Source organism: Tyto alba, unplaced genomic scaffold (genome assembly GCF_018691265.1).
Source record: "Tyto alba isolate M040663 unplaced genomic scaffold, T.alba_DEE_v4.0 Super-Scaffold_22, whole genome shotgun sequence".
Taxonomy (NCBI): Eukaryota; Metazoa; Chordata; class Aves; order Strigiformes; family Tytonidae; genus Tyto; species Tyto alba.
Window position 1 is genome coordinate 13,409,513 of NW_024881296.1, and position 16,752 is coordinate 13,426,264.

General features: G+C 44.5%; 1 protein-coding gene across 1 annotated transcript; it reads left to right on the forward strand.

Annotated features, from left to right (window-relative positions):
* Window positions 1-12: 12 nt before the first annotated feature.
* Window positions 13-14,274, forward strand: LOC122153715 (dapper homolog 2-like; the record flags this gene model as incomplete). The annotated part of the gene is made up of 4 exons (XM_042795900.1): window positions 13-420; window positions 6,523-6,655; window positions 8,122-8,409; window positions 11,641-14,274. Coding segments are annotated over 4 exons (2,628 nt in total), but the record flags the coding sequence as incomplete, so codon positions are not given.
* Window positions 14,275-16,752: the final 2,478 nt, after the last annotated feature.

Consider the following 16,752-nt stretch of genomic DNA (forward strand, 5'->3'; position numbering starts at 1 on the left):
CCTGTCCCCACCTCTCCTCCAAAACCGCAGGAGCTGCCGCGGCCTCGCTTCACTCGCTCCGGTGCCAGCCGCGGAGCGGGGGGAGCGGCCCTCGCCGCAGCCACGGCCCGGGGCGGGAGCAGCCCCGCCGCTTCCCCGCCGCCCCGCTGCCATGGCCGGTGCCGCGGCCCAGCGTTGACGATGCTGCTGGGCGCCCCGCGGGCGGGCGGCTGGGACCGGGGCCGGGTGGGCGAGAGGCTGCAGGCGGCCCTGGCCGGCCTCCAGGAGCTCCAGGTGCTGCGGGAGAAGCAGCGGGAGCTGGTGCGGGCCGCCCTGGCCATGCCACAGCTGCCGGTGGAGGGCGGAGGAGATCAGCCCCTGTCCGCCGGCAGCAAGGAGCACCGGCTGGAGGCCACCCTCACCGCCCTGAAGGAGCAGCTGGTAAGGGACGGCACGCCCCGCTGCCTCTGGGACCCCGTTTCCCGCCTCCGGGGGTCCACGGCGCTGAGGGCGGGCGGAGGGCCGCCCGGCACCGGGCTGCCTGACGCCCGGTTCCCTGCCTCGGGAACCGCCGCTGCGGGGCCTGACGCCCGGTTCCCTGCCTCGGGAACCGCCGCTGCGGGGCCTGACGCCCGGTTCCCTGCCTCGGGAACCGCCGCTGCGGGGCCTGACGCCCGGTTCCCTGCCTCGGGAACCGCCGCTGCGGGGCCTGACGCCCGGTTCCCTGCCTCGGGAACCGCCGCTGCGGGGCCTGACGCCCGGTTCCCTGCCTCGGGAACCGCCGCTGCGGGGCCTGACGCCCGGTTCCCTGCCTCGGGAACCGCCGCTGCGGGGCCTGACGCCCGGTTCCCTGCCTCGGGAACCGCCGCTGCGGGGCCTGACGCCCGGTTCCCTGCCTCGGGAACCGCCGCTGCGGGGCCGGCGGCGGTGGTTCCCGCCGCGGGCAGGTGCGAGCGGCGGCCGCGCCCGCCCCGGTCGCCGCCTTTCCTCAGGCGGGGCTCACCTGGGCGCGTATCCACCGGCCCGAAACGCGGCGCGGTGGTAGCGGGCTCCGTGCCGGCAGGAGCGCCGAGGGGAAGTTGCTGGCCCGGCGTCGCTCATTCATCGGAGCCGAGGAGTAGGAGATGATTAACTTGCGTGATGCACGTACCGCTTGTGAGCGCTCGGCTCGTAATGGCAGTAATGCCTCCTGAGCAGGAGGTCAAAAGACGCGCAGGGCGAGCTACGCGTAAATAGAGTAATCGCTCAGGAGTTTGGGACAGGCGTGTGTGCATACACCTCCGTGTGCCCGCGCAGTTGTGTGCCTGACAGGAGCGGGTTCGTGGGCCAGGAGTACTTTGTTCTCGCCACGGATTGCATGATCAAAAGAGGAGAATAACCGAACGCCAGGCCTTGTATTTGAAGTGTTGCACTGCCTGCTTGCATGTTTTTGGGTTTTTTTTTGTTGTGGAAGAAAAAGAAATTCTGAATTGAGACTGAAACTAGTCTCGTAGGTGAGACAACAGTCAAAGGGGAAAGGGCTTTAATCTCTAGTATGGGCAATTACACACCTCAGTAAACTCAGACTCAATTCAGAGCCCTTTCCCTCCCTGTACTGGTGCAAGACTTGGCCATCAGTTATCAGTCGGGTGTGAAAACAGCACGGTTAGTCGCTCCCCATAGGCAGCTTTAGCAGGCAGCATCTCAGAGTAAAATTGGCTTTAACCTTCAGGGAAACCTCGCTGTCACATATAAAAACACAGCAGTGGGCATATCTTGGTTAAAGTAACAAATGCAGGACAAGTGGACTGCCAACATCTTGATTCCTTGTCATTGATAATGGTAACTAATGGCTATACTTTTTTTTTTTTTTTTTTTTTTTTGTTAACTAAGCAAAAGAATTGAAGGCATTTATTGCCTGTCTGGGGCCACTGGGTTAACAGAAACACCCGATGACCTCTGACCATAGTGACTGTTCTTTTTTCATGTCAGCTGTTGTGCTTTAATTACTGAATTGTTTCAAATGAAATACGAAAATAGAAGATCAGCTTGTCAGGACTTTATTGGCATGTTACAAGGACATGGGAGAAACTAGCCATTAAAAAGGAAATAAAAAATGGCCTTTAATTTCTGCCCTTAGACATGCAGGAGCTGGGAGGATGAGAGTGGCTCAGCACATCACCAGAGAGGGACAGATTTCACCAGTAGGTGCCAGTGCAATTATGGGAAACGTCTTCTGGGCTGCCTGGGAGGGAAGTGTTCATAAAGCTTGAGAGGGGTGACTCTGAACTACATAAACCCAGGGGCAGGTTCTTCAGCAAAAATGCGGTTGTATTATTGAAATAGTGATACAGAGCTCTTCCGACTGACCCATGGTTGCTGGAAGTTTTTCGTATTGACATACCTAGTACCTTTATTGTTTTTTTCCCCTGCAAATGGCGGACATATATTTGAGTAGAGGAGCATACCTCAAAAGCTGCTTAACAGCAAAGGAAATCCACTTGAAAGCAGGCTTTTCACAGTCCTGTTAGAAATAGCCCACAGATCCTAGGAACTCAGTGACCACAGGCTGAAAATTGTTTCTTGGTGACTCGTGAACAGCATATTGCACTCAAAACCCTTGAAAATTCTGTTCATGATCACAGGAAATTAAGTTAAAACTAAAACCAACAGAAAATGCAGAGCACAGCATTGCTCAGGGAGTGTTACGTCTTCATTGTTGTTGTTCTTGGCCCGTGGACGGATAGAGTATGTGATCGCTGCTCTATAAGCTTTCAGATTGAGAAACTCATTAACAATGTAAATGTAGATTTGCCTTGCAGTGTATCTTGATCCAAGTTTCAAGTAGGGCTGTAGCCCTGGGCTTTAGCGTGGTCACAGTTTAATTTGTAAAAAGTTTGGTCCTTGCAACATAAAATGTGGAAGCTGTATCAGCTGGACGTGGCTCAGGGCATCTTGGCAATGAAAACAAGGCAGGTAACAAGTCAAGCCATGCTTATCCTATAATGGTAAGGTGAGAAACAGAAGGGCAGAGGCTGTATCTTAAAGGAGTCGAGTGCCACTAGCGGGAATGGGTGGAGCAGAGCCATCAGATGCCATAGGGACCATGTGTGGATTCCAGTCCAGCATCCCAATCTCTTCCCCAGCAACAGGTACCAGCAACAGCCCGTAGCTGGCCTTTCCAGCAGTCTGCTGTAGGCAGCAAGGCTGCAGGCTTTCTGTTGCCCCTAGCAGTTACGTTCTTTTTTGCCCCAGCCAGTGGCTCGTTTGGGTGACCAGGGGCTTTTCTGGCAGCTGCAAGTTACTACAGTGCAGGGAGGATCAATTCTGTAGCAGAGAAGAAGCAGAATTAAGTGATGCTGTCTACTGTCAGTGATCCCAAAGGTGCTAAACTTGTCTCTTAGCCAAACTGCATCATGGTCGCATAGAGGAAAAATAAGAGATGCAAATTAAGGCTAACACAAGGAAAGAAATTGACAATTTCACTGTCAAAGTAGATTGATACCTAAGGCTGCAGCATCCCGTATTTTCTTAGCTGTTTCCTCAGAGAATGTATTTATAAAAAACAATTGATTTGATTTGAATCAGATTATTTTGTTTTGCAAGCTTTCAGGTGCCTTATGATGATATAAAAATGTGAGAAGGGACACATTATACTGAAGAAAAAAAAAAGAAACAACACTTAGTACCCTGCATTTTGCACAGATTTTTTTTTTTCTGCTTTACATAGTTTTAAATAGAAAACATCCTTTAAAACAGGATTTTTAAAAAAAATTTTAATATTAAACTAACAAAATTTTTGTGAACTGCAAGAAAGAGGTGCTTCCAAAAGGAATTCACCTCACTCTATAATATGGGTCTGGGATAGATTAAATTGTTTTTCCTCTGAAACCATATGCTTTGCACCATCAGTTACAAAAAAGACTCAAGGGTGAGTGTATTTTAGGTGTGCAAAACTAGGTAAGATTAATGCTATCTTTTGTCCATTTCAAAGTACAGTCTGGTTAATAAAATTATCAGGTGCTAATCTACAACCAGTAAGTGTCAAACACACACACCCGCACCGTTTAACCAAAGAGAGTAATAGTTGAGAAGAATAGTCAAATGTGACCAATGGGTTTTGGTGCCTTCATTTGGGGTGCCTACTTGTGTTCACTTAAAGGAACCTGCTTTTCAGAGAGCGTTCTTCCTTCTGAAAAATGAGTAGTATGACTATCCCAGATTCGGCTCCCCAAATCTGTAGGCCATCGATAATACAAGTTGATTTGGAAAGTCAGGTCCTGCATTGTGCAGTGTACAGAAGTCTTCACAGCTGCATTGCCCAAAGCAAACAGATGGCTACACCTGCAAGGTTTTGTCTCATGTAAAATTCATGTTGTGAATTGAGAAAGAGTGTGTTGAGAGTTTATTGTTCTTGGTGCTGCTCAGTGTGGTTATCAGAGCAATAACAACCTCAAGCAAACACACGGGAAAAGTCATCCTTGTCCAAGTGGTTTGAGGAATGCTTCTTCTCTTGGAGTGCAGAAGGAGTTAACCGAAAGATCAAAGCTATGAAGTCTGCTGGAAACATGAAAACCCGATGGTGTAAGACACCATAAAAGGGTTAAAAACGATGATGTAAATCATGCATGTTGGGTAAAATGCTATGAAGGCGCAGACAGAACCTGGAGGTATAATAAATAATCTTTGAATACCTGAGAGCCTTGTGGCCTCTCTGTCATTAATCAGAAACCACAGACTGAGGGATTGGCTGGCAAAACATTAATCATTAAGCAATTAATTCCAGCCGTGAAAACAAAACTTTGTGATTTCCTGAGTAGGTAGGATTGAAGGAGGCTTTTTGCTTTTTCACCATAAAGGAAATAAAGTAGTACTGAGAAGGTGTCACATTCATAATTCAGATGGGATAGAAAATCTCCTTTATTATTTGGTTCTTCCCTTCCTTTTTGTTTATATGAAACAGGAAGAGAGAAGATCACCACGGGTTTTCCTAGGAGGCAGTAATGAGCATCTTGACCTTAAAACCTTTCTAGATGTGTGACACTAACAAAAAAGGGCTTTATTTCTTGTGTCTTGCATGTTCCTCCAGTTCTCCATAAAAGCATGCTAGAAGTACCTTTTTATTCTTCTCATCAGCATCATCAGCTGTAGCAGTTGTCTCGTGAGACTCGGGACATTGTCTTTTTTCTCTTTTCCTTGAATCCCAGTTTTTAATCATTTACCTTGGGATCTTCGCTTTCCTTGCTTTTAGTATTTATAGCTATAGAGAAACCTAAAAATGCAGATACTAAAAGCTGAGTAATCTGAACACAAGGAAAGTGGAGTCCAAAATGTGTACCATACTGATTTTGATTTTCTGCATGTCATTTAATTTTGCAGAGATTTTAATTAGCTCAAGGGACCTAGTTTGTATTTTTTTAATATTTGGGGTTGGAAATATTGCTAGAACTGCCACCTGTATTTTTAAATCTGAAACATACACATAAAGAAGAATCTTAGACATGTTTTCTCTTGCCATTACTGAGTGGAAACCTGGCCTCTCAAGGTCTGTGAACTCAACTTTACAACCAACTTCAAGAGACCACCTTTCTGTAAAGTACTGTTGGATGGATGGTGAGGTGTGATATAGTTAGAAGTGGCCTAAATAGTGACTGAGCCTAGATAATTTGCCAAGTTCCATGTGAGAAGTTTGTGGCAGAAACAAACTGTGGTTCTTTGGCTGGTGCCTAATGCCTGGCCATCTGCCTCACCGTGCTGACAGCAAAAATACTGGGGGAGCAGCTGCGGGAACTGCTACCTCAGATCAGCCTGGTCAGCGATTGAAGTAGGCAAAGGACCTTGTTGCTGGCGTCTGGAGGATTATTATTCACAAGCTTGAGACACCATTTTAAATACAGTCATTTTCACAGCAGCGTTCAAATGCTGCCTTCTTGCATAAAACGTGTGGAAATAGTTAGCCACGAGATACGCAAGCAAAACTTTCAGTGAAATAGATGTCACAGTTCATGCAGTGTACCCTTTCAACCATAAAGACATGTCATCAAAGCCAAGGGTGTTACAGAAAGGGGTATGCTGACTTTACTTTGTGTGGCAATAAGGTACCTTTCCATACAGCAGTTTCCTTTCATCAGGCAACATCTTAGAGTTCATGCAGACAATCCATGTTTATCTCATCCTCTGCTCAGAGGCAGTGTATGGCAAAACACAGTGCATATATTAATATGTTAATTAGTTAAAAGATTGTCATCCTCTTTAGAGATACAGTTCCTGCCATAGATGTAGCAAAAATCCTAAAGGTTAAAATAAGTATATTCAGTATGAAAAGTTTTGAGAACACGTTCAGCTGGGCAGAAGACAATATATACTGAGAAACAGAATGTTTTGTACTTGTCCATTATGTCAGTCTCATCACAGAGAGCCAATTGCAACAGTCCCTAGCTAAGCAAAACACTTCATGAGAGCAGAATCTGTCCAGCACAGATGGCCTGAATTCATACATTGCTGCTGAGATTCTAACTGTGATTATTCTTCATTTCCTCCTCCTTCCCTCGACTTGTGAATTAGTCTCGTTTGAGGAGACAGGATGTCGGCTTGAAAAGCCACCTGGATCAGCTAGACCAGCGAATAAGTGAGCTGAAATTGGACGTCAGTAAGACCTCCAGTGAATACTTGGATAGTGACAGCCGGCCCAGCTCAGGTAACATGCACTTGGTCATTTATTCCCAGGGGCGTGGTGCTATGAGAACTGAGGGGTGTCAGCTGCAAAGCAAAACCCTCCGTATTGTTTGGGCAGAATCAGTGCCCCATGGCTGAGGTGGAGAGCAGTCATCTGGCGCAGAGCACACTCACAGAGCTGGTGGGAATTTTCCCGCAAAGATGTTTTAGTTGGAAAATGCTTATTTATTCAAACAGTATTTTTTCTGGTTTGTGGGTTGTTTTTTTTTTTTTTTTTTTTTTGTTTGTTTGTTTTTTAATTTTAAAATGGACATTTTAGCCACAAATGGAAGAAGGCAGGTTTATTGATTAATTAACTTGTCCAGTGCAGAATGACCACTGGCAAAGTGGCTAGAGTCCTTATTAGAAGTGAAGGAGACTGACATCCATGTCAGTGTTCTGTTTGAATCCAAGAAGGGTCCTGAGGCCTGAAGTTCACTAAGGCTTTGAAGATCACTAGCATTGCAGTGCTCCAGCCAAATTATGTTTGGTCATTTATATAAAAATGAAACAGCTTGTATTAAAAGATACTGAGAAAAAAGACCCCAAAGCTCTCATGGACAGAAGGAGACTGAGTTTCAGGTTTCTGGTCTGATTCACAGAGCGTGCTGTACTGCAGACTTTTATAGCTAGGATGTCTGTTAAAACCAGTTTCTGTTATCTAGTCTGGGGCAATGGAAATATTTCTTTTTAAACTGAATTTTGAAAAGCCTTAAGTCTTCAGTGAGACAAGGAAAGAATTTTTTTATTTACAGCATACAGATTTGCAGCCTGCTACTTAAAGTGGATATAAAAAATGCAAGTTTCTGTTGAGTGTTTAAGTTGAGGAGTTGGGCACATACACAGTTCAAAAGCAAACTGCTTCCTTTTCTGTTTGCATTATATGGAGAGCAATAATTCCTATCTTGAATTTATACAGAGCCTTTTTTAATACTTCCATAATTAATTGTCAATGATCGCAAGACCTAGAGAGGGAAGATAGCCTCCATTCTCTGCCCATAGACATCTCAGCTATCATAGACGGCAGCTCTGATCACAGGCTAGTGTTACTCTACTTTTCCATCCAAGTTGTGCTTGTATGCACCTAGCACAAGTTACAACAGGGTAAGATGGCCCTATTTTATGCCAGTTGCATAATAGTCTCCAGAGACGTTCTCCAGTGAAGAACTGGGAGCGATGGTGCTGCACTTTACCCCATCCCACCCTCAGAACTAAGCATGCATGTGCGTGCCAAGCTGGCCCAGGGCCTAAGCAAATATGCAGAAGCCCAATAAAAGATGGTTGAATTGGAGTGTACCTCTGCTAAAGTTACCCAAATAAATGATTGTAAATTTAGGCCTGTGGCACATAGCAAATGAAGGTTTATTTTATTCTCTGCATTTTTCTTTTACAGAGCGTGTCTAGTTACTGTAAATAAGAAGTATCTTCCTCTTTATTTTAATTCTGCAGGCTTCTATGACCTGAGTGACGGTGGTTCTTGCTCACTCTCCAATTCTTGTACCTCTGTGTACAGTGAGTCCATCTCCTCCTCCCACACCAGTCTCTTGCCCGGCTCTCAACACCCTAAAGCAAGGCTCAGTGTGTTTGATTACCGACCCAAGTCTGCAGATGAAACTACTGTGCACACCACCAGCTTCCAACAGCCAGGAACCTATGTCAGTGATGGATGTCGGATTATAGCTAGCACAGACATTTCTGGGACTCCTGCCAGGTCCCGACCAAGGCCAGTTTCCACAGGTAATCGACTGCAGAACTGGATACTCATTCAAGAGAAGGGCAGAATCCTGTCTGTTACTTTTAGGACCTAATTAACCAATGTGTAATCAATACATAACGTTAGTTTTCAATACACAAAGTGAGAATTAATCGAAACCACAGAGCCAAACTGTTTACTGTTTAACTTTCACTTGTCTCCACACTCAGATACTTTTAAACAGTAACAAATATGAGAAAGTATGCATTTAGAAATGGAAAAATACTTAAGATCATGAGATAAAGTTGTAATGAATGTTGAGGTACTTTTTTTAATTTACCTGCTTGTGAAATCAGGAAAATTGCAGTATTTGAAATACCTTGTGCGAAGATGCAGGGACATAAGAAAAATATAACATGAATTCAAAGTCAGAGATGATGCATTTTACTGAGAAAGATTGTACAGATACCTAAGGAGAAAGAGACTCTTCCAGAGTTAGTGCCTGTTTTCTCAATCTGTTGTAAAATTAGTATGATAATACTTGTATATACCTTGCCCTATTTAGTCATACTCCTGTGGACTTAAGTGATATTCTTTTTCTTAATCTAGTTAGGGATAGCAGACACTGAAGGTTAATTGACTATCTAGGAACCAGTCATGAGCCTAATAGTGGATCAACCATGAATTTACATCACACCTTTAGACAAAATGGACAAGTCCATTCATATTCCAAATCTCTCATTCACCCATCTGTGAAGTGACATCATATCATTTCTTATTTTGGGTCCTTCTGTGGCCTCAGAGCAACCTTGTGTTAGTGTAGCTCATATGGGGACCCAGCCAGATGTGTGACAGTTCCATTATGGAAAGAGAGAGGCTGTTGGAAACATCATGTCAAGTATCATGTCATTCTGGAGTCATTCCCACAGCTTCTTGACCTGAGCTAGCTCACCTCTGGCTTGCTTGGAGCAGGAGGAAAGACCAGCTCTTCTGTACCAATCTGTGCAGACACACCTGAAGCGATGGTGGTAAATTATAGGATAAAAGCAAAGGCTTCTCAGGGGCTGGGGATGGAGCTGAGTTTAGTGCTCCGTAGCCTCTATGTTCAGATCATAGACTTTTTGTTCTATTAGAAACTTTCCTGCCTTGCAACTGTTTACTAAGGCCCTGGCGGCTTTATGGTTTTTTCAGTATGGAGAAACACTGACAGAAAAAGGGATAACTGATGTTAAGTAAGGTTGTGGGAGCAAGATGACAGACCTCCTTCAGCCCTCCTTTGTTTTTCCACCACAACCTCCCTGTTCCCTGGGTACAACCTCTTACTTCCTTCAGTGTGAGAAACATACGTAGTGGGGTAGTAGTGGGTGTAGTCCTGAAGAAACAATTCTCACCAAGTTGACCACATTGCAGGAAGCGAGGCAAAATCTTGCTTCATAAGAGCATCATTGGGAGAGGAGAAGAAATTTCTATTTTCCTCTCCTTAGCTTGTCCCCACACATAACTGCAGGTACAAACCAATTGCCTTTTCTTTCAGTGGCAAGCAGAGAGCTTGCTGAGACACCACAAGAACAGCATTCTTTTGATCACCTTCCTGGGGTTTTTTTTTGCACAAGAGAGTACCACCACCCACTGCCAACAATTTCCTAATTAATTTTTATTATGAAAATATATTGTTTGAGAAATCATCATCCTAACCTTCACTGTAGCAGATCTGTAAGTGCTTTAGGTAGGACACTGCAGACAATGCCAAATTCTGAAGTCTTTCAAAAGCTTCCTGTCACAGGACAGAAATAGTCACTGTAAGTGAAATATGTGGTTGGATTTGATGGTTGGGTTTTCTGGTAGCATGAAGCAGCCAGGAAACCAGTTAGCTGAGGATTTGTTGGCACTGAAGTCTGCACTGTTGTGCAGAGAAATCCAAGTTAACTGCAGATGGTTCCAGTACTCTTGGTACCAGAGGTAACACAGCACCATAGTGCTCTATTGGGTGACTTGTCTGGATGGAACAGTCTTGCTTCACACAAGAACACAACCTGTCCCCTCAGCACACAGGAGATGCTCCTAAGAGGAAGGTGCAGCAGTCAAGTGTAACTGACAGCAACCTTGACAGTGCTCCAGAATTTAAGAGATCTCAATTGGTGGCCATGAATGCCGTCTTCAGGGACTGAACCTCCCATCTGCCTGAATAGTTTTCCTTAGACTTTTTTTTCTCTGTCAAAATAAAGATTCTTTAGTTCATTATTCTTTGTCCTTAAGGTTGACTTTTTTTAAAAAAACACACATAGAATTATGTCATTCCTTATTTTCTGCCTTTTATTAAAACTTCTGAATATTTCTTTCTGGAATCTCTAAGAAGTTACTTGAGAAAGGCATGACACTGGTAATGTTGTTATCAAATGAAATGAGTGATCCAGTTAGGAGGTTTCACTGGATGTGGGGTTAAGGAAAAGTAGAGTCATGTCCCTCTGTGGCCCATGGGACACGAGACTTAATGGCTCTCCCATGTGCATGGAGTGCTTCTGTTTACTAATACCTTACTAAAGCAAAATGCAAAAGAGTAAACAACTACAGCATCCAATATTTAAGAGGTTAAGAAACACTAACCTAGTGTCTGTTTAAGTCTTCTTATAGCAGCTGGTTGAGTACTATAGATTCTTCCAAGACAGGTGATATACAAGGGTTTAAGGAAAAGCTGGAATTCAAATTTAACCACTTTAAAAAAAAAAATCCCACTGACTCTGCATGCTGGAAATTTCAGGAATTTTTGAGTTACAGTTATATATCCAGAGGAAGTCTTTATTATATCCTGGGGGACAGACTGTTCAAAAACTATATCTGTCATATTCGATAATTTTATATGACATTCAGCTTCAGGCTTTCTGGTTGTTGGATTCACTTTTTATCTCTGCTAAGAAATAAAAATAATCCCTTGGTTTTGTTTAGTTGTTTGGGTTCCTGTTAGATTGTGACATTCTAGAACATCTTTATATATGCAGAGATTTACTTTCATCTAAGTAGCACAGTTTAAATTTCCTGCAAAGGCAAGAGATTTATTACTGGCATTAAAAGGCATTCTCATCTCCTGTTATGGTCAGGTGAATAAAAGCCTTGAAGTAATTCAGTGATCTTGGAGGACTGAAACTATTTTCTTCATTCATGCTACTGATTTTAGTAAAAGCTAGCACATCGGTCTGAAATAGCACTTTTAGTGTAAGCCAGTTTGAATGTAATTGTCTGTGATTTAATTAGGTTATTTATTTTCATCCACTGTGTAGGTGACTTGGAAAGAGTCATTCCAGCAGACGCTAGATTTCAGAAAGAGACAGATCTCAAATCCACATTGCCTCAGGGCCGTGCTGGAGACACACACTTGCTCAGCATGGACCCCAAATTCCAGAACGACTTGGTCTCCAAGAATGGCATTGATGTGTATCCTTACCCAAGCCCCCTTCATGCAGTGGCTTTACAAAGTCCCCTTTTCTCTTTGGTGGGGACATCCCCAGAAGCAGACATGCAGGCTCCTCCCAGCAAATCCATGCCTAGTGTCACAGGTCCCAGCTTGATTAGGACTAGGCCAACTGCTGAGGCCAAGCCAGGGGGTTACATCAATAAATTACTGCAGCTGACGAGATGCAAAGGGAACAACCGGGCTGATGCCAGTGAGTGGGTTTCAACAAAGAGTCAGCCAGCCACAACGCACCAGAGACTCATTATAACCCCCAGCACCGGTGGAGTGAAAATTAACAGCAGCAGTAGCCAGCTGGAAAAACAAGCAAGTTCTCTGGAAAGTAACAAAGCTGAAGGGAAGCTGCAGAGAGAGGTGCTGGAGGGGGAATGTGCCAAGCAGCAGGAGACCATGTGCTGTGTGAATGAAGAACAGCCATCCACTCGGCCTGACACAGAGCCTTCAGCTGTGAATAGTTGTTATCCTGCCAAGTCAGCAGCAAGGGGCTCTCCTCTGGCAGAAGCAACAGAGAGCAGTGTGGAATGTAGTTCATCCGGCTCACAGCTGTGCCAGGAGGACTCTAGCCCAGGCACCTGGAACGCTAAAGCCATCCCACCCAGAAAGTTGCCCCTCAAAAGGTGTGGCAATGCCAAATTGACTAACACAGGGGGTCATGAGCGAGTGGCACGGAGTGAGTTTGTTCACGCTCAGTTTGTCCCTGCAGAATCCCACCAAGTCCGAGTCAAGTTTGCCAGCTCCAAAACAAAGGCAGTGAAGATAAAGAGGAGGAACAGTGAAAGGGTGCTACGGCCTGGGAAGCAAGCCTTTTGCATGGAGAAATCAAGAGGGTCCCATGGAGCTGCCAGGCTGCCTGGTGAGTGGAATCAGCCCCAAAGACATCACGGAGCAAAGAGCCTCGTGCGGAGACCTTCGTATTCCGGTGACGTGACCGGCAGGTCATGCTCAGAGTCTAGCCTGTTCCCTGTGCAGGTCAGGCTCCCCACAGTGCCATGCAGGCCAGAGCTCTACGGAGCCTCTGCCAACACACTGTATTCACTCGAAGGAGCTTGCGTAGATGCAGCCAGCAAGAAGAAGCAGCGCAAGTGGCAGTCCACAGTGGAGATCTCTGCCAAGGCCCACCTGGCCAGCCTCACTAGTAGCTTTGGCCTGGGAGCATCAAGGCAGCCAGCAAGGAGAGCTGGTGTCCTGCGCACTGTCAGTACAAGGGCTCGCTCCAAGAGTCAGCGCCATGGAGCTTATGCCAAAAGCGAGTCAGACCACTCTGAGTACTCTGCAGAGTGCTCTTCTCTCTTCCACTCCACCATTGCAGAAACTAGTGAAGGGGAGGTCAGCGATTTCACGACTAACCGTTTCGGGGACAGTGAATCCAGTGAAAGCGATTCAGATGGCAGCAGTAACAGTAGCAGCCTTGCCCTTGACTATGATGAGGGGGATGAGAGTGAGCTGATTTGGCCTGAAGGTTCGGTCAGACAATTGGGAACTGTCGAGGCCTCTTCCAAGCCTCTTCCCCCAGTGCCCAAAATCTGTCGCATCAAAGCTTCAAAGGCGCTAAAGAAGAAGATTAGGAGATTCCAACCTGCCTCTCTGAAGGTCATGACCATGGTTTAAGGGAAAGCAAGCATCTGTTTCTTACAGTGAGAGATCCTGGTGGCTCTCATTTGCAAAACAAGAGAACCCATGTGAAGAGAAAAGGACTTGCTTAAAGAACTGTGAATAACCCCTGAATCAACACAAGGGATCTTGTTTGATAATGCCTGGACATAAATGTCACTGTATCTAATTTCCTCTTTTGCCATTTATTCTGTAAATATGGATCCGTGTGTATTGTGTGATGCCTTTTTTTACTATACAGAAGGGTCACCATGGTGAAAATGAAAACGGCCTCTGCCATAAGATTTTACAGGCAGGCTCTTGATGGTTTGTTGACCCTATGTACCTACAGAATTGGTCCCAGACACAAAGACTTCCCAAGAAGAGGGGCTTTTCCCAACTGGATATTTGGTAGCATCCGTCCCTCTTGTGAGGAGTTCTTTGCAGTCTGAAGTCTGCATTAACCATCCAGCTGTCACTGTGCTTGTATGGAAAAGCTCTCAGTGCTCTCTGTAGTTTTACTTTCTTTCAGATCAACCATACCACACCTCCCAAACACCAGGAAGATGAATCTGTTCTGTAAAATCAATACTATGGTTAATCAAGAATGCAGATGTATTTGTGAATGAGAACAATACTTAAGTTTGTTTCCTGTTTTCAAACCTGAAAGTATAGGGTTTTTTTTTTTTTCAAACCCCCCTTTTTATGATGTTCCATGTTATTGTTCATTTGTTGAATGGCTGAAAGAACATGAGGGCTCAGTGCTACAGTGTGTGAATAGCTGGGACTGAGATTATAGCTTTGCCCCTGAAATTGCAAACTCAATAAATACTATTTAATGTACTTCTGAAAATTGTGCTTGTCTGACTTTGATGTCTAAAGAAAATTACTCTGAATTCTAACGTCGTGCCAGGAATGCAGAGGAGCTTTCTTTGGTGAAGCAGACTTGTTTTTTCATGATCACTGTGCAGGGGGGTGGTTCTCATTTTTCAGAGGGTTGCCTTAGTTCAGTCAGAACCAGGGTCCTTTCAGCCTCTACCTCAGGAAACCTGCTTCAGCACCTGCTTCTAAATCAGTGAATTTAAAAACACTATTTGTATTGAGGACAGGGTAGTGTTTCACTGACTCACTGAAATTGATGCAATTTTTTCACAAGACACTTTTAATTTAAAATGTGTATTTATGTATACCTAATGTGTTTTGAATGCACTTGAGGGCACCTGTGTGAAGCTTTGAATCAGTTGCTAAACTGATGAAGTGATTTTTTTGTCTTCAGACAAGCAGTCCTAATTCTTTCCTCTGAGCACAGCAATCTGGAAGCTGAGCTGAATTTCACCCTGTGTTTACCAAAGAGCAGGTATTATCCTCCCACCCTGTTTCAGTGCCCAATCTGAATACATTCCTGGCCTGGGAGATAGAGGCATTACCTCATTCAGCCCAGTGTACTGGGTTTGAAACAAAAGGCAAGTGCTTTGCAGAAACTGGGTAAAAGAGTGCTTGTTTACTCCAAGCATTCATTATCAAACAGGAGTATTGAAAGACTAAATTTTTAGCCAATGCCTTCTGTTCTTTGGAAACTATGTTATGTTTTGTAAACCACTCTATTTTCAAATCCTTTTTAGAAAATGAGGTAAAGTAAAAGTTACGTAAAGTCATTTAATTCAAGTATTCGAGCTAATGCATAGCACCATCCTTGCTGCAACTATAAAAATACTACATTTTAGCCAGTGGAATATGTTTAAACATTTTTTTCATGGTCCCAAGTGTATTGGGTGTAATCACTGTGGTAGATTTAATGGGAGAATTTCACAGGTCTGCTGGTGGTTTCTTGTTCAGCATGTCTAGCAACAGAACAAACAAAATAGTGATTTATGCCTTGTTGACTTTCTACACCACAAAAGGATTCTTTTTCCCAAACACAAAAGGTTTCATTTGGGGGAGCGTGTAAAAAGTTACATATGAACCTTTAATCCATGGATTTTCTGTATTGGGGTGGGGTTTATTGGTTAGATAGGAATTTTGAAACTGTTTTTTTTCATGTGGAAGGAAATTGTTCCTAACTAGAATACTGCTCTGGGTAGGAGCATTCTGAAACCTGGTAAAAACCACCACCCAGTAGCTCCCTGCCTTTTTATCAGAGTAAGCTCAAACAATAATTTTGTGGTCCCACAACTTAGTAAATCCTGCTTTAGGGCTGTTAATACTCCGTCAGAAATGTTGCCAGACACATGATGAAAGTGCTGATCCAGAATGAACTCACGCTGCCAACTCAAATAAAGAAAAATGATGACTTAATTTTGTACTGGCAGGTTTTATGCTAGATGAGGTATCAGTGCCTCTACAGCTCCCATCTTCTGCCAGGTCAGATCACATCTCTCATCTCAGAGCCAGCGTAAAGCCAACATTAATGCATATAAGCTGGCACAAACATCATCATCCTATGCCTTGGCTAATTTGACAGAAATATGATTATGTACCTGCACTTGATCCAGGGGAAACCTGTGGTGCTGGAGAACCCCAGAAATGCAGAGAACCTGCTGTTAAGTGTTGCTGTGTCACCATGTGCGGTGATGCTACTGAGCTGTGACTTTCTGGGAGGGCAGAGTGGGTGGTGCCACCCCTCCTTGTTCCAGGACATTGGACCTTGCTTGGCCCTAGCACTGCCCTTCGGAAACACTGCTTTCCTCTGCTGGAGCAGAAACTGCGCTGGGACCAGAGCTCTGGAGGGAAGAAGTGGGACAGTGCAAAGCAAGGCAGGAGATTTGGATGGCCGATAGTCCAGCAATACTGGCACCAAGAACGTGATGGTAGTTCAGTAAACAGTGATAAAAATTAGTATGTTTTGTTGGCACGTACACTGAGAATTCTGATAACAACTGGGTACGAGTGTGATGCAGGTCATTGCTCAGTCCACCAGAGACTACAGGCTAGCTCTTCTGACAGCACCCAGGAGTGCCTGCCTCCAAAGCAAACATATGAAACATACTTAAAGTCACCAAATATCAATAAGTACTCTGATGCACTATTCTTTTATATGTATATACTAAACATCATAAAAACAGCTTTCAGGTCCATATGGAGCCTCATAATGAGAATGAGAGATGCCCAGCTTTAATTGTGGTCATGGCAAAACAAAATAGAAATATTCACTGTTTTCCCTTCCAGAGGATCCACAAAATTGTTTTACCTTGCAGCATCTTGTACTATAAAAGCCTAAAAGAATGCAAAAAATGTCAGTCGGTGATTCAATTAGAAGTCTAGCACCAAACCAGGTACTTTTAGGAGTGAGAAGTTTAGCACTTTTACTGTGACTTGATTAGCAAGTATATAG